This window comes from Anser cygnoides, chromosome 14 (assembly GCF_040182565.1).
Source record: "Anser cygnoides isolate HZ-2024a breed goose chromosome 14, Taihu_goose_T2T_genome, whole genome shotgun sequence".
NCBI lineage: Eukaryota > Metazoa > Chordata > Aves > Anseriformes > Anatidae > Anser > Anser cygnoides.
Window position 1 is genome coordinate 3,925,200 of NC_089886.1, and position 22,883 is coordinate 3,948,082.

The following is a 22,883-nucleotide window of genomic DNA, read 5'->3' on the forward strand; positions in this document are numbered from 1 at the left end:
TAGTTAATAATGACAAGAAATGAACAATTAGGCTGCAGTCTTCTTGATCAAGGTCAGGCATTGTTGTGGCTTCTTGAGGTGGCGTTGGCCAGGCACCTCTCTGAAATGAGTTTCTCTGCCTTCCAACAAGTGGCTGTGAGGAAACGGTGGCATTTCCATGTCACGCAGCAAGGACAGTTTGTCTCATTGGATATTTTCCCCATTGCTACAAACTTTACCTTGTTTTTTTTTTATTATTTTTTTTTAATTTTCCTTAATATTTTTTTTAACCAGAGTTAATTTACACGAATAAATAAGTGGTTTAATTATATACAATATAGTGTATATATATAATTCTTTTACATTTCCCTGTTTCTAGTTTTTTTTTTTTTTTTATGAAGGAAGAATTTTAATACCAAGATTCAGTTGGCATGCCGTAAGCTGTGGCTACACCAGGTTTTTAATGGCTCAGAAATGGTGTAGTTACACATCCTGCAACAGATTTGTATGCAAAGGATGGTTTTGCCTAGTATATCCTTCCCATATGCTATTTTTGCCAGGGGAAGTAACTTTTCTCTAGGAATTTCTGTAGTGGATCAGGCAACCATTCGGCTAAGTTCAGCAGCGTGTCTGAAAAGGCCTCAGGTAGGCCTCAGGCACCTTTGGGTTCTGAAGTAGTCTTCCGGTAGAAAAAGTTTCCTCTTAAAATCATTTTGTGGACTGAGGCGTGAAATACTTTCCCCTCATTGTGGATATTTTCATCAAGAATATGAAGCCACGTTTCTCTGTGCCATCAGTTTAGGCCTCACCAGTGCTTTGTGGTGAGCAGTGCCACCCGCTCAGGAGCTGGGACAGCAGCACTAGGCTTGGTTAGGCCTTCATGGAGGCCTCTCAAGTATCTCATCTCTCACGAGGGAAACAAGACTTTGCCAGTCCTTCCTCATGATGAGAGACATTAACAACTCATTTTTATTGTTGATTTTAATGGAAGTATGCGTGTTCTTTAGATATGGCTGAAATACTGGCTTTTGGAGTTTCCAATATCTGTTGCCTGTTGAGGGGAATTTCAAACATGGAAATGTTGTAACTTCAAGTCATGGTGCTGAACTTGATTCTTCATTAATTTACCCTCGTATTCACTGATTTACATAGTTAATAATGACAAGAAATGAACAATTAGGCTGCAGTTGTCTTGATCAAGGTCAGGCATTGTTGTGGCTTCTTGGAGGTGGCGTTGGCCAGGCACCTCTCTGAAATGAGTTTCTCTGCCTTCCAACAAGTGGCTGTGAGGAAGCGGTGGCCATTTCCATTTATTTCCATGTCACGTAGTGAGGATGGTTGTGAGAAAAGTAGGTGTTTGTCCTACTCGGGTGTTACACCCAGCACGAAGATTCTCATGCATATGGCCCGTTGTGGAATTTTCCAAATATCACTGTCCCCGGAGGTGTTTGAGGAAAGGTTGGTGGCATTGGTAGTCGGGTGAAGGTTGGACCAGATGATCTTGAAGGTCTTTTCCAGCCTTAACGATTCTATGATTCTAATACTGCTAACATTTTCCTGAAACTTTAATAATTTTTTTGGTGACTGTGAGATCTAGCTGCCTGAAGGACCTCAGGACTGCGCATAAAACCCAGTGCCAGAAAATGTCCCCCAAATGACCAGGTGAGGCCTATGCCAAATGGTGGGCTGGTAGCAGGGGGCAGGCAGGGCCGGCAGATGTCCCACAGCTGGGGCCGAGCAGACCGGGCACGGCGAGGCCGTGGCCAGCGGAGGCCATGGTCAGGTCCCAGCACGGTGAGGTGTGCGCGGGCCAACATGGAGCTCGAGCGGAGCTTTTTATGCCTCCATCTTGTGGCAAGCCACATTTGAGACGAGACAACACGGCCATCTCTTTTCTTCTTATTATTTTTTTTTAAATTTTGGGTTCTGCTTCATTTCTTTTTCATTTTTTTAGCCACTTCCCCGGGCCCCGACTCCCTCCGAGGGCCCTTCCGCCGCTCTCCCCTCAGAGCTCCCGCCCCTGCCCCTTCCCGCCGCTTCCTCCCGGCAGCGCGCACGCGCGGCCACCGCCAGCCCGCGCACTCCCGCCCCCTTCTCCCCCCCCCCTTCCCCTCCCCTCCCCGCGGGGCTCCCCCCGCCCCTCCGCGCACATCCGGGTCCCGGCGCTGGCCCCGCCGGCCCCGCCGCCGTCCCCTCGCGTCGTGGTGGGAGCGGGCGGCCCAGGCCCAGGCCCAGCCGCCGCCGCCGCCGGCCCTCAGGGGGACGCCCGCCGCGGCCGGGAGGCCGCCCGCGCTCCGTGCCGGGTGGGTGAGGGCGGCCCGGGAGCCTGGGGAGGCGCTATCTGCTTCGGGAGGGGGGTGTGAGGCGAGGGGGGGGAGTTGGGGGGTGGGGAGAGCCGCGGGACCGAACTTTCTGCTCCCTTTGGGGAAGTTTTTGCCCCCTTTTGGAAACTTTGTGCCCCTCGCTGAGAGGTTTTGCCCCTGTCGGAAAGTTTGTGCCCCCCCCTCGGGAAGTTTCTGACCCTTTGGTTGAGGCCGGGACCCTCCTCACAGGGCCGCTGGGGGGTGTGGGGGGGCTGGAGGAGCAGCCCCACTAACCCCACAAACCCATGCTTCGTGCTGTGCACGGAGCTGCCTCAGTACTCACAAAAGGTTTGCTTTTTCTCCCCCTTTTTTAAGCTGAGGAACTCCGCTCTTAGATTGTCAAAGGCCTGAGCAAGTGAAAGAGGAGAGGGATAACTGCCCGTGTCCCGGGCGCGCTGGTGAAGCGGCGCCTTCTCGCTCGGGCTCCTTCGTCCGCCTCGGCCTCGCCAGCCTTCCCCCGGCATTGACAGCTGCTTGACAACAGATGGGCCGCGGAATTGATTCAGAGGGGCAATTTTTGTTTTCTGTGGGTTGTAAACTTAATAGAGGAAATATGGTCTTGCGGTTAAAGCACAAGACTGGGGATCAAGTGATCGGCGTTCTCTTCCAGTAGTGTAGTTTTTGATGTGACTTAAAGCAAATTAAATGAAGGTATTTTTTAGGAAAATGAAGAACTGATTTCCCAAAGGTTCAGTAAGAGGCCTTGAAGCTCGTGGTGGAATCTATGGGTTTACAGGATTTATTCAGTGAATGACGTGGGCTCCCTGCTTTAACGCAGCCTCTGAGGAATAACTGTCAAAGTTTGCATTAGCCTGTGAGTTTTGTCTTGTCATGGGAAATTAGATTGTCAGTGTGTGATGGCTTTAGATGAAATCTCTTGCTGGTTTTCATTCCTTCGTTAATTTCAGGTAATTTATCTGTCATGTGTGGCTTTAAAATCCTGACAAGTGAAGCAGGTGTTGTGCAGTGCACATCCCGATTATGGGAGTTCTGCACGGATTATCTTCCCGATATTCTGATTCCTGATATTCTGAGAGAATCCCAGTGAAGAGAAGGGAAAAAAAATGGTACATACATTTCTCAGTCACGTGCCCGTGCTCTTCAAAAGCTGTAATGCTTTATGAAATTGGCAGCTGGTGGTAGTGGAAGTTAATAGATGAAGCAAATAACTTAATTGAAGATGTTTCATAATTAGTATGTTGTAATTTCTGAGTGCTATGTCTGTGTAGGGTGTTGCTGAATTTAATGTCTTAATCCCTGCTGTTTGATAGTGGTTTAGTCTAACATCTGATATAAAATTTTGTTCATTTGGCCTTGAAATTGACAGTAAGTGTTTAATGGCACTTATTTTGGAAAAGAAAACCACAGCAAACCTTGTGCTTGCTGGGGTATCTGCCATTGTTAAACCTTTCTTTCCTTTTCAAAAGTGGAGAAAATACACTTGAGGGGGGAATTTTCTTTTTTTTCTAAAGAAAGCTTTCCTAGTGAAAGCCCAGGAGGGTGGGCAGTTGGGGTAGGGATGAGAAATAAAAGAAGAGGATGAGAGGCTTCCCTTGTATTTCTCCTCTTGATGACGGAAGATCACAGCAAAAGGGTGTGCAGCGTATACAGCTGTAGTGGGTGCTTTTTCTTTGAGGTTTAGAGCTTTAACCTGCGGTGCAACCTGAAGGAATGGTAGCTGTGGACCCCGTACTTGAAGAATCTGACTTTGTAACAAGATTCATCTCACAGCTTGAGCAGGTGATCTCCTTTGCAGAGTTTTCAGGATGACAGAATGGTATCTGAGTTGGAAGAAATTCCATCTCTTAAGATAGAGTGCTAATGCTCTGTTAAATGTTGTATTTCTGTATTTGGTCAAACGGCCTTTGCAAATTATATTGTGGTCTTTAATCTTCCAGAGGACGCTTTTAATTTCAGGAAGATGTTCTATTATATTCTCTTTATGGTTCTCTAAAGAAAACTCTAAAAACTCCTTTGTTGCCCTTTGCTAAATTATATACCTGCAGACATACTGCTGGGGCAATTCTTTGCAAGTCCGTATTCCTTACTTTGCTGCAAGTTAAATGCTCCTTGTTGTTTAAAATGCAGGTTTCTTCTAATGTCTGTGATAGCTTTGTTAAAATTATTTTAAACGTGCTAATATTCCTTAAAAGATCCCTAGATCATTTTTTATAGCAACAGGTTTAGTCCGTTCAAGTAAGGAGAGCAGTTCATGCTCAGAACTAAAAGGTACTTGTGTTAGCTGAGAACACTTCAGATGTTTCGTGGCTAACATTGATAAACAACTCATTAAAAGCAAGTTGAAAAGTAATTCAAAACTTTCGCAGTTATCATTAGTCTCGGTGCAAGTTCCTGCACTGCTCTCTGGAAGCCTTCTCAGCGGTGCTCCTGTGACCACGTCGCAAAGTTTGGCCGGCGCTTCAGCCCGCTTGACCAGGGTGGGTTGGCAAGGTGCGGGACGCCGCCTGCCAAGTCCGTATCCCTCCTGACCTACCACCAAGGTTGCGCCCGCCAGGACTGTCATCCTTGACAGAGGATCTTTGTCAGGACGCTGCTACTGATCCACCAGCTATGAGGTAGTGTCTCTGAATTCTGGGTCAGTGCATGTCACAAACTGACAAATTTAGAATACTTCGCCATTCATTCTTTCTGTGCAAGGGGGAAAAAAGGCTTGCTGAATTACTATTGTCAGTGTTCCCTCCAAATCCTGTAGGCATTGTAAACTTGTCACAGTCTTAATGCAATTCAGTTGGAGTGGAAGCGAATACACACACGTATACATCTTTATTTCTTCTTCCCCTCTTTTAAAGCTTTACGAAAGTCTGCAGTCCCTGCTTTCAAGTTACATTTTTTGTTGCCAAATCACGTTTTTAGTGGCAGTATTTAGGATTTTATTCTTTAATGAAGGCTTTCTGTGTGAGCAGCTACATTTTTGGAAGGTTTTGTCAGGTTTTTTAATTTCTTAATGTATTTCAGGGCTTGTGGAAAGTATGAGTATGTCTTCTTTTTTCCTTTTTTTTTTTCAGGTGGAGTATTGAGTCCATTTCAAATACCCATTTGCTTGGCTATGTCCACCAACCTGCCAGTGGAAGAATAAGCTTTTGCTTTCATGTTTAGTGAAATTTAGTGATGGCCTCGTATGTGATTTTAATCAAGAAACAGCTGCTAACTTGTAGTGCTAACTGCTGTGGTTGGAGTAGATCCTGAATAACCTTAAAAACATGAGGCAGTTTTAGGGCTGACTTTCAGAAGTGCTGACTACAGTTGATGATGGCATTTTTCAGCGTAATGCTTCTGTTGGAAAATGCCAGTTAGGTGAAATAAGAGTGTGAGAAAATGCACAGTTCTGGTAAAATACTTAAAAGAGAGATTTGGGTTCTAAGGTGGAATTTGCAGGTTTTGAGACTTCTACAAAGCTGAATAATTAGAGCAGTTGTGGAAACCAGAGCCATGTGAGCACAGGATTTTTGTGTTCTAAGTGGATGCCTTAAGAAATAGATACATTTTTCAGGCCTGGGAAGGTTTTGTTTTTTCCCCTCCGTCTCTTTTCCACGGTATCACACTTAAACTTGAGTTGTACCATGATGCAAAACACGTTCAAAACTTTCTGTTCTTTGGTCACACTTCTTCCTGAGGTTTTCTTGGCATCAGTTGCCATTTTGAAATGCAGTGGAGTTCTAGTGAACTCTTTCTGGCTGTACCTCGTTGGAGATACAGATCTTTATCACTTGTTTTATTTTCTTGCAGTGAATTTTGAGAAGACTAAGAAAAAAGAGGCAAACAGGCATCACCTTTGTGGTCTGAGCTATACGGCTTCTGTGGTACCAGTTCTTCCATGTCCCATTCATTACTTGCATCTTGTGCTTGGCCTCACAGTTTTTGTTGTTTCTATACCAGCGCTAGTTAAATACTTCTCAGCTGACAGAGTTATATGCTTCAGGTTTTTTTAAAGCTGTGTTAGATGATGTACAGATGTGGAAATGAAAAGAAGTAGTATTGTGTGAGAAAGCCACGTCTGAAGTTGTTAATACAGTTTTTGTTGGGAGAGCAGTCACAGTTAATAAAATTTTTGAAGATACCAGACAATTCTTTTCTGTTCTTGTTTACATGTATTATTAATTAAAAAATATTGCCTTACAAGGCATGTTTGAAGCAAAGAAATCTAGAGCTAGTATAAAAGCAATTATGTTTCACTCAATTAGATGTCTTTTTAGATATGCAAGCCCAGTTCTGATGGAAATACCACAAGTTCCGTGTTGGTATCCTTCCTAAAATCTCCTTTCATCTTTTCCTTACCCCTGAGGGGAGGGGGGAGAAGAGTTAACCAAATGATGGGTGATACTTTTCATTTTTCCTGATAGCTTTTCTGCACTGGATAATTGAAGAAAAATCTTTTCTGTTCCAAAGCTGTGGCGATGGCAGGGAATTCGTAGGCCCTTGAAGTTTGTTTCCCAAGTGTGACCTTAGGATTCATTTTAACTTTGATGTGCATGGAAAAATTGTGGAACTCTGTGTCTTCTGTATTTGTCCACAATAAAAGACTAATGAATGCCATTGCATGGGACCATATGCTAGGCCACAGTGTGAGATGTAGGCTTTGGAAAATGATCGCAAAACCAAGCACAATCCTGCACGGCTCCTGTTCAAGACATTTATAAGGAGAAAAGGATCCTACTAAAACAAAGTGAAATTGATGCAAATCCAAGTGAATAGAAGTTGTAGTTTTAGATAGTTTTAAAAATATGTTGATAGCTGAGTATAGCACAATAAACTTATTACACTGAAAGTGGGTTTGGGAGCTTTCTGTATGAACACACAAACTGTTCTGACGTGTCCGTGGAGGCAAAGTACTGAAGCATTTCTAAGTTTGAAGGGGCAGTGAGGTTAGGCACCAGAGCTGACTGCTAAACAGTTTTAACTGGCAAGTCTGAAGCAGTTCTAACGACCTACCAATTGTGTAGCTAGTTATAAGGGGTGGTTTGTTTATATTGTGAAACTGAGTCTCAAAGCAGCTTCTAATCAGGAGCACTTCTGATTGGATCGGGTGCTGCAGGAAGCTTCATTTGCAAACTAGTAAATGAAGCAGCAAAGAATAGCATTTGTACACTTGAAATGCAAGCTTAGTGTTGACAGTAGGAAAGGATGAGGATCACGTAGTTAGGTATTTTATGCTTTTTATTCCTATAGGGTGATGGGCTACTTGGTGAATGGGATTTAAAGTTCAGATCTTACAGGTAGGAAATTTGTAGTTTGGAATAAGTAGGAGTAGACTAAGAAAATCTCAGAAGAGGAACCAAAACATACTTCTGCTGCTTCGTGTTTATGATGGTAGATGAACGATAGTCTATTTTTCCCCTCTTCACAAATGAAAAGTCATTTGTGCGTTGTGGTGTTACCCAAATTTGTTTGTATTTAGATGGCATGATGAGGTATTAAGAAGGGGTTCAAACAATGGACTTGTTCACACGACTAGTTTCCTTCTATTTGCTGTACTCATCAGTAAGAACTCTGTAAGTTCAAATAACGTCTGCCCTAAAGTCTTAATTTTGGAGCAGCAATTACTTCCTTCTGTGTTCGCCCATTCAAAGCCCCCTCATGTCACGTCATGGAATGCATTGCTTTTAGTCTATAGAGACTGTAAACGTTTGTTGTTGTTGTTTGTTTTTCAATGTAATGTTTTTCAGCCAAGGTTCACTTGTAGCTTGGTTGAAAAGTTATTTAATAAAAGGTGATGTGTAATAGACCCTCTGCCTCCCGAGGAAATTTAAGAAATCTGCCTGTGAAAGTTGTTTGCCTGTTGCTTCTAGAGGTACAGCAGTATGAGCAATTTTTGCAGCACTACGAATGAAAATGTGACTCTTTAAAGCATATTTTTCTGCCTTCATCTGAGGGTGATGCACTGTTGTGCTGCAATCTTGGCTCATAACGTGCATGTGTGAGCTCTTGGAAGAAACTGGTTGTAAATACAGATGATCTGGTGAAGCAGTTCACAGCAGATGCCATGATTAGTTAGAAACCTTTCAATAATTAGGTGCTGGAATTACATCAAATGCAAGTAAATGTTCTAAATGTATTAACTCATTCAGAAGTTTTAAAATCCTAGAAAAGCTGTAGTTTCCACATGAAAATGTTTTGTTCCTGTACATAAATTCCTGAACCTACTGCTTTGTGACCTTAAATGGCTTCGAAGAAGGAAATACTTTTACTCTACAAATAATTTATGAAGCTTCTTAATACTAGTTTGTTTTCATAATAAAAAGCTGTAAACCTTCAGTATTTTTTGTTCCAGAATGAGCTTCCAGAGGGCCTACAATGAGGTACAATTGGTGTCTCTTACACTTCTGGAAGCCTGTCAGTACAGGAGTCTGTTGCAGGGTTTCTTTTTTGCCCTCGCTGCTCTTGAACAGGTAAAAACGCTCTTGAGCAAGAGAGTCTAGAAAGCTACATGGGCGGGGCAGAACAGTTTTACTATAAATGATATTAATGTTTTCAACTTCAGCAGTCTCATTTTTCAGTGGTCATAGTACAAGCGTGTATGTGGAAACTTTTCTGAAGATGAAACAAATCAGATCAAATTGTTAGGATGCTTCAGGAATACTTGTTTTACTAGGCTTTGCTGTTGTTGATAGGGATTCAGACTTATGTAAAGTTTTGAGAGCTAATTATGTTACTTCAAAAAGACTTTTTCTGAAATCATTGTTTATGAGACAGTCATTTATCAAAATTCTCTTGACTTGCCCTACAAATACCAGTTATTGTAATGGATTGCTTTAGTAGAACTGTTCCAGCTTTCCTTGCTTTGAGTTGCTTGTTTATTCTAAGAGAATAGTTGTGGGTAAATGACGTTGAAATGATAGACAACCAGTAAAATTTTGTTCCTTGTTGTTCCATGTTACTGTTGTGTTTGAAATACTAAAAGAAAAAAAAAATACACAATCGTAGAATAGAATCATACATCAGTAAACCTGATTGCACAGTATAGATGGGGCAGCTGTCATGGAATAGACCAGTGGCAGGAGACGAGCATTTCTCGAAATCTATTTTGAGCTTAACTGTAGGAATTTTTAGTGTATGTTCTGCCTTGATGATGCTTAAGATTCTTTGAAAGCATAGCTGAGAAACAGAAATAGAAGTTTTTAATTGTCTTCTCGCTGGTCTTAAGATTGTAGGTGGGTTCATTTCCTTTTTTAGGGGTGTGAGCAGCTGCTGAAATCTTCCAACTATTGAATGTACCCAGGGCTTGGAAGTAAGTTAATTGTCACCATAAACAGCTTTTACTTTTTAGAACTCTAAACTTTTATCCTCAGTAAAAGAATAAATTCAGTCCGTGTTCTTGGCCAAGTTTCTCCCTTTATGTATTTCCTGTTACCCTGTTACTTTGAAGGGTGCAGAGGTTCTCATGTGTAATTGTTCTAGGGAACTAAATTTCTACTGAAGATGCTGCCACATCCTGATATTTCTTCAGAAAGTTGGTGGTATTGCTTTTTTTCTTTCCTTTTTGCAATACCTTCTCCTAAGGACTGCTGAGACAGTTAGAGGCATCTGTCTTTTAAATTTCTTTTCGTTTTGTTTTTGTTCATTTTTCTTTCCCCATTTTTTTCGTAGTGTTGAAGAAAAGCTGAAGAATCAAAGTACCACCAGTGGAGTTAAGCTACTGGCTGAAATAAGTGGATTATTTTTCCTGTGAAAATCATTTATAAGATTTTAAACTTTTCATCATAGCCAAGTGTCCTTGGGTCTGTTCCCTGCTTTCCTCACTTTGTCCCTCCGCAGTAGAAGGCCTAGAACAATTACACGTGGGGCAGTACAAATGCTTTGTCGGGGGGTGCTTGCTGTACCTTTGGCTGGTGATGCTTACTGCTTGCTTTGGTGTAGGCTTCAGCACTTGTCTTGCGGTTGCAATACCAAAAGTCAGTAAGTTGCTAGGGTTATTGAAAGGCATTTTTTTGGTCCTTAATTTTGCTAAAGGAAAGTACCCATCTGTGTCTTTAAGCGTGTTTTTAAATGTGTCTAAACGTGTAGGAAAGCCTTATCAGATAACGTTTAATTAATCAAAGATGGGAGGAGAAAAGATCCGCTTGATTAAATATAGGAATCTAAGGGAACCAGCGTAGAGGTTCTTAAATCTTCTTCTTTCCCCCTTCTTAAGTGCAGATTTGGTGTCCTGAGGTATGTTAGGTGTTTTAATTCACCATGGTTTATCAAAAGTTGAGAGACAGTGTTGTTTGGCAGTCTCTGTAGCAAGAAAGGAAACATCTTTTGTTATTGACATCCTTTCTCTTAGCTCTGCTCTTGCTTTTTGCCAGCTGCTCATTGTCTATACTTGCTTATTTAGTATTCACCAGAGATTTTACAAGTTCTTATCAGTTCTTTGCCACGGCACATCATTTCCTCTTGTCATCCTTACTCCTTAATTTGGGAGGGGGGGTGGTGTTGTAAGGATTTGCATGAGAGCTGGTGAGTGGTAGAAAACCCCGCCATTCATGAGCGCTGCATGAGTTGTGCAGCATTGTTCTGCTCCTTCTCCCCTTTCTGGGGCACACGGTAGTAAAGGTCGCGTTTCTAGGACTTACTGCCATGCCTTCCCCCCTCCTCTTTTCTGGGGAACGGAAAAGATTTCTTTATTTTTTGCCAACAGCTAAAAATATCCAGTGCTTCAAATATTCTTCTTAGAAGATAGAAGGAAGTGCAACATAAAAATAGCCATGGCTGCAAAGATTGCCCACCTTTCTGAACGGCTCATGAGGGATTGGCTTGGGGATGTCTTAATACTCTTTGAAAAACATGGAACACCTAATCAGAGCTCAAGAACTAGTAGATACATTAGTATTTTCTCCTTTTGATAAATAAAGATCCATTTGAGAAGCTGATTATTTCTCAGGAGTAATGGGTGTGGAACTGCTCCTTCCACCGTGCCTCTTCCTTGTTTCTTGGTAGCGAGTCTGTCTTCTCGTGAAGCACCGTGACAGGGATGTAACACAAGTTTTACAGCATGTTTCCCAAATTGTTTTTAGGAAGAAGCTCTTGGATTTAAGGAATGGTTGGACAATATTGTTGACAGAAACCATGCTGCCTCTTTGGTCCTCTAACTGTCCCTCTTCCCACTAATCAGAAATGCAGCAGCTGGGGGCTTTGATCACGTATTACTTTATTCAGCTTTAGGCAGAGATTCGGATAGTTTAGGGGTTTTGTTCTGGAACAAAATCAGATGCAATGGCTAGGGTTGAAATAGGAATTCTTTTAATATCTGCTTTTTTGTTTTGCCTTATTCTTTACTAATAGCCTGTTTACTCATCTTCTTAATAGTGCTAAATTGGAAGGATTGATCGTTATTTCTGATGTGAAGACTTCATCACTGGCATCTATGTTCGTTTGTCAGCGTCCAAGCACAGCTCATCAGTGGCTGTAACTGCTTTTGATATACACTGACATTAGTTTGAAAACAAGAGGAAAAACATCCAAAAAAAGCCCAACAACAACAACAAAAAAATAGACAAAACCCAACAAACCTTTTGAAGACTTGTGTCAAATGACGTCAATGGCCAGTTTGTTCTCCTTTACTAGCCCAGCTGTAAAGCGTCTGTTGGGCTGGAAACAAGGAGATGAAGAAGAAAAATGGGCAGAAAAAGCTGTTGATGCTTTGGTAAAAAAGCTGAAAAAGAAAAAGGGTGCTATGGAAGAACTGGAGAAAGCCTTGAGCAGTCCAGGACAGCCCAGCAAGTGTGTTACTATCCCCCGGTCTTTAGATGGACGACTTCAAGTTTCTCACAGAAAAGGCCTTCCCCATGTAATTTACTGTCGTGTTTGGCGTTGGCCTGATCTCCAAAGCCATCATGAGCTGAAGCCATTGGATATTTGTGAATTTCCTTTTGGATCTAAACAGAAGGAAGTCTGCATCAATCCATACCACTATAAGAGGGTGGAGAGCCCAGGTATGTTTGAGCATGGCTATCTGACAGCTGGATAAAATCTCCAGGAGCCACATGTGTTCTTCACTTCAGTACTATACAATGAACTAAATTTGGTGTAAGAGGGAGTTTGGAAGAGTAACGTTCAAAAGTGTAATTTTCTTGCGGGGTTATGGTGAGGTGTGTTGTCCATTCTGTACTGTTTTTCTTGGTGGCAAATCATGCTTTTCCCCCAGCCTGCTACCTGAAAAGTTAGTGGTGAAGTCCGCATTTACCAAAAAGTAGGAAGGCAATAATCAAAAGACCTTGTTTTCTTTGAGACACTTGTTTACAAACCTCAGTCCTTGCAAGGAGGTTGGTAGCATTCTCTCAGGGGTTTAATATTTCATCAGTGAGTGACATGAACCGAGGGGATTAAAAAAATTCTGGCATTTGGTGTTCCCCACATTGACTCCCACCAGTAGGCAGCAAAGCTGAACAGAACTAGGAATGATTGCGTAGATCAAGGTAGGTACCACATTTGTGTCAGGTTGCAAGTCTGCTGTTAAGACACATTGCCTTGGGAGAAGGTGAGGAGGGAGGACTGTGGTTACGAGTGGGAGAGAAGAATTAGGTTGCTCTGGAAGGTGTGGTGAAAATGCCTTCCGTTGTTCCACGAAATGGTTGCATCTCTGCTGCAACTGATTGTTGTGCTCAAGGGCTCTACTGTAGCCCTTGAATTCCAGACTTCAGCACTCTTGAATTTAAAAGTTCAAACTCCAATTTAGCAATAGTTGTATACTGTATTACAGATTCTTTGTCTTCAGTGAAAAGGTCTAAATGTAGCTATATAGTTCGACCGTAGTAATGTTGTCTGGATTTCTGTCTGTACTGCTTTGATTGTGCAGATCCAGTGGGTTTTGCACTTCCGAATCAGTACTTCATTATGCACTGCATGTGAACTGCTTTTAATGAAAAAAAATAGCTTCCAGTTGCATGAAATATAAGTGTACTTCTGCTCTGTTTTTTTGCAAGGGTAAAGTTTTAGTCCATGATAAAGTGTAATTTAAAAATAAAGGAGAGAGGATGGGGTGGTGTCATGACAGATGAGTCCTCTTCTCTCCACACATACCGGTATTGAAATTTTCATGGCGAGCACGTGGTTTATATCCTTTTCTTTCTATTTCAGTTTTTAATCTAAGTTTCTCTGGGTTTTGTTTGCTTGTTTTTTTCAGTTCTACCTCCAGTGTTAGTGCCTAGACATAGTGAATTCAATCCACAGCACAGCCTACTAGTTCAGTTCAGGAACCTAAGCCACAACGAACCACATATGCCACATAATGCGACATTTCCAGATTCTTTCCAGCAACCCAACAGCACTCCATTTTCCATTTCGCCAAACAGTCCCTATCCACCTTCTCCAGCCAGCAGCACTTACCCAAGCTCCCCAGCCAGCTCTGGACCATCTAGTCCGTTTCAGCTACCAGGTAAGTACATGTAAGCATAAATGTGAACTTAATAAAAATAATTGAAAGGTTTTATTGCAGCGCTAAGACCTGTTGTGACTTAACTCAGGAATTCATGGTACTTACAATAAATTGCTTTGTTGCTTGCATGTTAAGGAGTTTTAATCTTGGATTTGTTGCTGATTAGAGTTAATTGTTTTATCTTTCCAAATATTCTTTGTCACAGATACCATAGTAGTGTGTTATTTTGCACAGCTTCGATGTAGAATAACTGACGCACGCTTTAGAAGAATGTCAAGCATTGAAAAGAAAGCTGATGCAACAGGCTTAGCAAAAAGTTTTTTTTAATGTCTTTCTGTGAATGAGAACACTTAAATATGGTATTTAACTAGAAAAAAAATGGAGTAAATTCTCAGTGGGACAACCTTAACTGATTTGGGTGAAAATGGGGGGGAAGCCTGACTGAAAGGGGCAGAGGGAAGAAGCCATGTTGAATCTGACTGGTTATTGGTGTGATTTAGAAAGCCGTGAAGGTAATGAATTAAAGAATTCATCTTTCCAGCAGCTCAGTGGTCTTATCTTGTTTCTTTCTGACTGCCCATTGCTGCAAAAAGAGTATCCAGTCAGCACGATATCCCTCTTGAGTGGGGACTGACTGAGATCAGTAGGAAGGGTGATATCCAGAGGGAATTTCAGAAATAGGGGATAATAGTGTGTTAGTAGACTAACTGCTGCTGAATGGAGGGAGCGATGCAGAGATGCACACTTGTGCAGTGAACTCAGGCTACACAAGCAGTGAAAAAGTAACTGTCTGGTGTGGGCCTTCATTAAGCTATAGCAAATAACATTAGTATTTCTACCTCTTCCTTGTTTCTTTTTGAACAGAGTGGAGCAGTGGGCGCGAAAGCTAGTGTTAGTGTTACAAAAAGTGGGAGCTATAGTCATTTTGCCCAGCTGCAGAAGTGCAGTTATTAAAAAAAAAAAAAAAAGGCACATATCTTAGTTTTTCTCTTGTCTAACCTTGTCTCTTCTAAACTAAGAATACAGCTGTTGAAGTTTGCTGTAAAGACAGCTGCCTGTATTGTCTTCATGTTGCTTTGAAAACTGGGCCAAATGTTGTAATATCTCCTGTTAAAGAATATTTTAATGTGTTTATGACTGTAAAGTGAATAAATAAATAAATAGTTGAAATGGTTGAGGTTTATTCAGTCTTTTTTTTTTTTCTTGTTTGTAGCTGATACTCCACCTCCTGCATATATGCCCCCTGATGATCAGATGGGGCAGGATAACTCTCAGTCTATGGACACAAGCAATACAATGATCCCTCAGATCATGCCAAATATATCTACCAGAGGTAAGTTGTATAGTATGGGGGCAAAAGTAATGTTGTTTGGCTTCTTAGTAATCACAACCGACTTGAATGCATAACTTCAAATGATGCAATAAATCTGTGTTGATAAGTGGAAGTAGTCCAAGAAAAACTGGAGTTGTAACAGTAAGAACTAAGAAGCAAAACTTGCCTTGCTCATTTGCCTCTCTTGCTTTTAATGCCTCAGATCTGTAGTATGGCTTATGATGAACTGAACTTTTTCTTTCTCAGAATTAGGGTTTTTCCTGCTACTTTTGGTTGCTGTCAGAATTGTATATGCACAAAGGCTCTGAAAATTGCCAAAATAGCAATAATTAAAAAAAAATAAAAGTGGAGAGAAGGATAATGTTTCACCTGGTATCAATCATTTGTATTTTTTGTGTATTTTTTTTCTTGATATCAGACTTAAAATAGGAAAGTGATTAAAATCAACAGACTAGCTGAAATGCATGAAAATATGTTAAAATAATTAAGACTTTAATCAGGACTGTTCTTGCCCATCACAAATGTTGGCTAAGCTATTGATTATTGATATTCTGGAAGACTTGCTTTACAGTGTTAGATTTAATATTTTGACATTTAAATAAACTGTTATTTCCATTTTGCTTAATTTCAGATGTTCAGCCTGTTGCCTATGAAGAACCCAAACACTGGTGTTCGATCGTGTATTACGAATTAAATAATCGTGTTGGAGAGGCTTTTCATGCATCTTCTACAAGTGTCTTAGTAGATGGGTTTACAGATCCCTCCAATAATAAAAACAGGTTCTGCTTAGGTTTGCTCTCAAATGTTAATCGCAACTCAACAATTGAGAACACTAGACGACATATTGGGAAAGGTAAAGCTTTGTCGTGTTATGCATGATTGGGAAGCTAAATTCTTGGTTTCTACTTCTTCTGTTCTTGTTTGTGAGTAGTCATTGTTGCAGAACAGAGAAGCTGAGGTATTCTGTGGTTTATTATCTACTTCTCCAGTATCTGAAGACAAGTTACTTAGGCATGGTTTGATTTTTATTGGTTTAGAAATGGCATCCACTTTTCTTTATTACTAATTTAAAAGTTTAACTCTTTCTTACCAAACTGTAGTGTCATAGGGGCTTTTTGTTATGGTTAGTGATATTCTGTACATAGAAATTTTTATTTCAGCACCAAGAAACACACTGCAGGACTTCTGAAGTTTTATATCTGCTTCGTAAATCAAATTCTTCGTACCACTTTACAGTATATCAAAGATAGACTTTTTATTTTTGTTGTTCATGCAGGGTATTACACTGCTGTCTACAGTATGTTCAAATATCTTGCATAAGTTGGCAGCAGGACTTTGAAGTGCTAATGTAAAACTGCAAGGGCTCATTTGTCTGAGTGAATCCATGGGTGTGTATGTGTGTGGGAGGGATTCCTGGAGACAGCAGGTTTTGCAAGATCTTCTAGTTTTCCCGTAATGTTTGGCTGATAGCATGTATAGATGCGCAGTGTTCATCCTTGATGGAATGTGCTTGGATTATCTTAAAATGTAGTGCTCCCTTTCTGAGCATGCCCTTTTTTGCAATTAACTGGCGAAGTCCTGAGAAGAGAACCTGATTTCTATTGCACCAATCCAGAGGCCTTTTTAGCACCTAAAATTGTTTGGTGTGGTTGGGCTTCAGATTTCCAGATGCAAGTCACTATCGCTAATAGTGTATCTTCAAGGTCTGTCCTGTCCCTTATGAGGCTTTTAATTAGAAACTACTATAAACATGGCAAAACTTTTCAGTTGTTTTGGAAACTGCTAGACGTATATTGATATTTTTTAGAAATTTATCTCTGCAATTCTGTTGTCTAAAAAGGGTAAATAATATAAATGGAGAACAACTCATTTTTTTGAGGTGGATGGGAGTAGGGGAAAATGATTGTCAGATTTTTTTGCTTTGACCACTTTTGATGGTATTGGCAGAGAAATGTTAAATTTAAAATGGATCCAAGGTCACATAGAGTAGTAGTGACTGCGAGTAAATCTGGAGCTTTAAAATGCTATGTGTCTAGTACTAGTTATTAAGCTAAAACTTTGTTTTATGGTAGCAATCGTGAGAAAAATTCAGATTGGTTTGGGATAAAAGATAATGTGTGGCTTTTGTTTGGAAGGTGTTGGGTTTTTTGCCTCCCAAAAACTACCCAATTCTATTCACTGAACTTGTTCTGTAGACGTATTATATTGCAAGTATAAATGATTTCTAATTGTGCATTGGATTATTTTTGAAGCATCAGTGTTCTTCTCAGACTGTTACATTATACAACTCCCTTCTTTTTATATCCCTCAGGAGGCCTTTACCGAAAATAATTCAGCTAGCAAGTGGTGGTGGTCTCCGTGCCATAAATAGGGTTGTGTAGTGAAGATGTATTCTTGCTCACCCAGATTTTCTGCCAGCTGTTTATAGTTGATCAAGCCAAGGGTTCCTCTGTGTAAACCTCATTCTGCCTTAGTCCCTAGTGGATCTAGCACTGTTCACAACATTGTTGCTGTCTAAAAGATCAGCTTGCATCTGTTGGCTTGCTACAGCCTCGCCTGGTAAAGGATGGTATAGTCAGCAGTTGATTCTCAGAGCCTTTCAAGCAAGACTTAACCAAACTGAACCAAAACACAACTGTATGGCAGTGGCGGGTGGGGGAAAGGGAGAAGATCTGGCAGAAAAGTGGCAGTGGGAATCCATGGTCAGGCACTGAAAGGATTAATGGCTTTTATGTTTAAATTTTGAGTCAGATGTAGTGTTCTAGTAGGAGCTTCAGAATATAAAGAGAAGGAATTATTTACGTGTGTAGCTGAAACCAGGCAGTTGTAATAAATCTAGGGTCTACCTTGGTTTGTAAAGTCTGTAATACCTGATGTTATTTAAGTTGTACAGATAATGGGACTCACATCTCCCTTTGCTTGAAAAAATAGGCTGAAAATCTGAGCAGACTAGGGATATACTTTCTCATTCATGTCTATCACTACCCCTGCACCGAAGACTCTTTTATTTCCTTTGGAATTCCCATGGGCGGAAGCCAACAGTTTTTTAAAAATGCAGTTTTAAAATCTGCATAAGTTCTCTAGGAAACTAGCTTGAAATAGCTGTTGAGATGGGAAGTAGTTTTTTCATTCTATTCTGTAGTTGACGAGAGAAGGACATCTAGTGGTTGATGTATAATGAAGCCTGTTGTATTGTGAACTGAAAATGTGTTATACTGTGGGCATAAGACGGTTGGGACAAAACAGCTTTTTCAAAAAACTTGTTAAACAGAAAATTTACGTAGTTGTCTCTGATTTCAAGGGGGTTAAGTACTGTATTTTTTGGAAAAAAAAATTGAAACATTTTTCTCTTAACTTTTTTTCAAGGTGTTCATCTCTACTATGTTGGTGGGGAAGTCTATGCTGAGTGTTTAAGCGATAGCAGCATATTTGTACAGAGCAGGAACTGCAACTACCACCACGGCTTTCATCCAACAACTGTATGCAAGATTCCTAGTGGATGCAGTCTGAAAATTTTTAACAATCAGGAATTTGCTCAGCTTTTAGCTCAGTCTGTCAACCACGGATTTGAAGCAGTATATGAACTCACCAAAATGTGCACCATTCGAATGAGTTTTGTGAAGGTAAAGAAATTATTTGGGGGGCATTTAAACTTACTGTGGATTTGGGTACTCAGCAATAATTTACAGTAGCACCATAGCGATGTAGCAAAGCAGTTCTGAGCCTGATTTGATTATTTTTTTTTATTTTGATTTATTTTTATATATGTATATTTTATTTTGATTTTAAATATGTTGAAAATGCTGAATTAGGAGAGAAAAATGAAGGAAATTAGGATATTGGTCCGTGAAAAGTTAAGCACAGCTTGCCTGTTGAATATTGGCTGTGTATTTAGTTACTTAAGTATTCTGGACAAGGTTTTAATCATTGTAGTTACTCTAAAGTTATTAAAAGAGATTTGAGCTTGTGCTCAAGATCTGAGCAAAATTAACTACAAGAGCATTACAAGAATGTGAGTAGAGAGGAGCGTAAGTGAATAAAAAAATGTGCAACTCCTTCAAATAGTTTAACACTTTCAATACAGTTATATAATTACGTATTTGGTAATACGGAAATAATTTAAATTCATGAAACCAAACTGTCCTGTTATTCTCACAGTTATGTTTCCTCAGAATTGATTGACTCTCCAGTTTTTGTCACATTTTGTCCAAAAAGAAACCTCGATACAATGTATTCAAGGTTAAAATGAAATGCAGTAGGAAATCTTTGTACCACTTATAAATTGACTTGTTAAAACCAAAGGAATTCTGCGGATCTTGCCTCAAGGATCTTTTTGTACCTGTTGCACTTGCTATTTGGCCTGAGTTAGTAAACATGGTAGGGCTCCTGCTTCCTTCAAGCTAACCAGATATATCATTATATATGTTATACGCTGTCCTACTCTTTAGGTATATGTCATAGTGGTGCCTATAGACCCAAATGAACTCCAGCTAGTTAAATACTGCATAAGCACAGGATGAGACACGTTTCTCAAAATCTTACAATTGTTTGTTTTGCCAATGGTGATAAACAGTGTTCAGTTTGAGAGCGTGGAGGACAGGGAGCAGAAGGGAGAAACAGAGAAGAGATGCAGCTATAGCGAGGAGTCCCTCTGGAGCTCACGTAATGACTCCAGGTCTTGATTAAAGCTTCTGAGCACAGCCTCCCTACCACTCCTTCCAAACCTGAGTTTTTTTCTTATCTAAAGATGATAAGATTTGTTGTTAGATTGTGAATTACCTTCAGATAAATATCTTAGATTACTTTCTAGCGCTTGTTAGTACAGTTATTTTAAAATGTGATTATATTCTCAACTTGACTGATAACATTTTGTTCGTTTTTATAGGGCTGGGGAGCTGAATATCATCGACAAGATGTCACGAGCACCCCGTGCTGGATAGAAATTCATCTTCATGGGCCCCTCCAGTGGCTGGATAAAGTACTTACACAAATGGGTTCTCCTCTTAATCCCATCTCATCTGTTTCATAGTGCTGAAATTCTATCTTCAGCATTATTTTTAGTGAACTTGCTCCAACTCTAGAGAAACTTCCAGTATGGATACTGTGAGCTGTATGGAGAATGGATCTTACGGTTTAACTTTTTGTTTTTTTTTAAATCCCTTTGTGACCAATTCCATTGTGTATAGCTGATCAGTTTTACATTTCAATTTGTTCTTGTGATGCTTAAGTGACAGTTGAGCCCTAAGGGAAAAAAGCCTATTGAAAAATTCAGAACACTTTTCCCCTACTTGGAGTAGAACTTAAACAGGCATATGTCTTAACTGGAAATTTTTTTTCTCTTTGTCCTGTAGGGACAAGAATTATGAAGACTGACTTCAGAAAAATAAATACATATCATAGTTTGGGATTTTTTTTAAACATTTATAAAACTGTTTGAACATGTGCAGCTCCAGCTTGCAAGCTGTATTTTTAGTATAGTTGCTTAACAAATTAAGGTTGACATCTGTCATAAGCAAAATTAGACTATTATGGCTAATTTGCCTCAGATTGAACAATGATTTTTTTAAGTGTACACATGAAATATACTTTTTACAAATATTGGAGTGGTGTAAAAACACTTGTCTATTGGAAAATGCTGTCGTAAACACACTGTATATTAATGCAGAGTAGCAGTTCTTAGCCTTTTCCCACTTCAGTTTTGTAATATTGCTTTTAACCACCATTTTAAATAGTAATTGATACAAGATAAACATCTTGCACGTTTCTGGAGTAGTAATTCTTGTTTTGCTTTGATTTACACTCATGCCGTTTGGATGTGGTTGCCAAGGCCTATTTCTTTTTAGGTACCTTTCTCTATTTTAACATAAACACTACAATTTGTAAATGGCAGTGCTTACTACTTTTTCGAAGGAATAAGTTTTGTTTTCTTTTCGGTGTTCTAGCTTATTTTACCTGTCTGGAATTGATCTGTGTTAAGCTTTTTAATCTCTCGGTAGACATTATGCAGTATTAGTGATTACACTATTTAATTCACTTTCAGTATGAGTTTGAGTCTCTTTGAAGACTGTGAGTGGCTTAGCAAATTAGTAACTGAATGCAGAAGCTTTTACTTCCAGATCATGTAATTTAATACAGACCTGTTGGTAATGACCAAAAGTAATCACTTCTTTGTAGCCTACGTGAAAAGTGGTCTTGAGCCTGACCTTAAAGGCAGGTGTTCAGTCAGAAGACTCAAAACTGTAATTGGCAGCTTTATGGAATTCAAGGACTGCATTAATATGATGATGAAATTTCTCTGTCATGTAAGGAATCCTGTTGCCTGTACTGTTGTATTACTGAATTTAAACACTGTGCTAAACACTAAAAGAAATCAGTTAAGTAACATATGCATAGTTTTCCCCTTTAAAATAATTAAAAAAAAATGAGGTTGAAAGAAACATTCTAAGAGAATTAGAAGTTAATTATGTACAAAATGCCTTTGCATGCAGAACTCCTCATTTTCTTTTTTACTCTTTCCCTAACTCCTCTTCAGGAAAGAGTTCAGTGTTTGGGGGAGAGACTGAAAACTTTAAAAATGCAAATGTTCACTAAAAGATGCGCTGCAGTTAACTACTGCGATCCTGAGACATCGATTGCTTACACAAGTTCTTTTGTCTTCTATTGAATGTCAGTTTCTGCTCAAATGTGGAAATCATGCATCATATGGTACCTAAGTAACAGATCATCTTAAAGGAATAAAGTTGTTTACGTGTCATTAAAATGTTTCTTATGAAATGCCTTAAAGGAATAAAGATAAACTGTAACACTTCTGCAGAACCCTAATGTTCTCTTGTACAGGAATTTCTATATTACTTGGTGTTTTTGTTCTTTTTTTTAAGCAGTTTCTCCAGTGTGTTTAAAAGCAAACAAGTGCATCCTCAGGAGAAGGGGAAAAAAAATCAATATTTGCCACTCATCTTTGGGGCCTTCTCTTTCATTCTTCGGGATTGCAACCCGCAGATGGTTCTGCTGATTGAATAAGATGCGAAGTCAGATGGCCACAGGATCAGACTTGCATTTTCCACTCCCTAGACCTGGCTTTTCTCAAGTTGCCGAATATGTATATCTGACACTACAGATTTTTTTTTGCTGGATTAGCTTTTATAATAAATGTCATGGCACGTTGGATTAAGGAAAGATCTCAGTTGTAGGTACAAGATCTTGCTTTATCCAAAATGTTTTTCACCTGGCTTCATCTCTGTTCACTTCTTTGGATGTGGCCAACTAAATGAGTCAAGAATGGGTGCTGAAGTGGGAGTTTGTGAGTCAGAGCTGCTGCTTAGTGCTAGTGTTGTGGTTAGATTGGCTACCCATGCAATGAACCATAATTTCTGCAATACTCTCTAGTTAACCCACTTCTGATGCTGTCATTAAGTGCTAAAGTACTCTGGCATTTCTGTGCTTGTGTACATATTCTTGATCTGTAATATATGCAGTGCTGGGGATATCCTTGCAAGGATATCTGCAAGGGCAGACCAACAAAGATTTGCCTATATTCTGCTTCTCTGTTCCTTTTAAGTAGGACTTTTTTGAGAGCTTCTTAGTTAGCAAATTGTGTGCACTACTGGTTCATGGCTGTCCTAATCCTGCTTAGTTTATGCTGCTGATACAAAATTCAGGTATCAGTGCATGGATGGGTTGGATGAGAACTGTGTGACACTAATTATCTTTCAAGTGAGTGATACCAGAGTTGCTGCTTCTGTTGCAGCGTACTTGTGTATAAGTCACTTATCCTAAATGGAGGGATGGAGAAATTGAATGAGCCAGTAGTGTGGTAGTGGAAGATGGGGCCTTT

General features: G+C 40.0%; 1 protein-coding gene across 2 annotated transcripts in view; it reads left to right on the forward strand.

Annotated features, from left to right (window-relative positions):
• SMAD5 (SMAD family member 5) overlaps positions 1–21,871 on the forward strand; it is a 74,427-nt gene extending 52,556 nt beyond the window's left edge. Inside the window, exons 1-7 of one of the 2 annotated variants that reach the window (XM_066977041.1) lie at positions 2,123–2,282; positions 11,649–12,274; positions 13,465–13,716; positions 14,930–15,049; positions 15,681–15,902; positions 18,416–18,672; positions 19,935–21,871. In XM_066977041.1, coding sequence (XP_066833142.1) covers positions 11,872–12,274; positions 13,465–13,716; positions 14,930–15,049; positions 15,681–15,902; positions 18,416–18,672; positions 19,935–20,078 — 1,398 coding nt within the window. In that variant the 5' untranslated portion in view covers positions 2,123–2,282; positions 11,649–11,871 and the 3' untranslated portion in view covers positions 20,079–21,871. Of the gene's footprint in view, positions 1–2,122; positions 2,283–11,648; positions 12,275–13,464; positions 13,717–14,929; positions 15,050–15,680; positions 15,903–18,415; positions 18,673–19,934 lie in introns of those variants that run through there. The other variant, XM_013175873.3, reaches the window with a different exon arrangement.
• Positions 21,872–22,883: the final 1,012 nt, after the last annotated feature.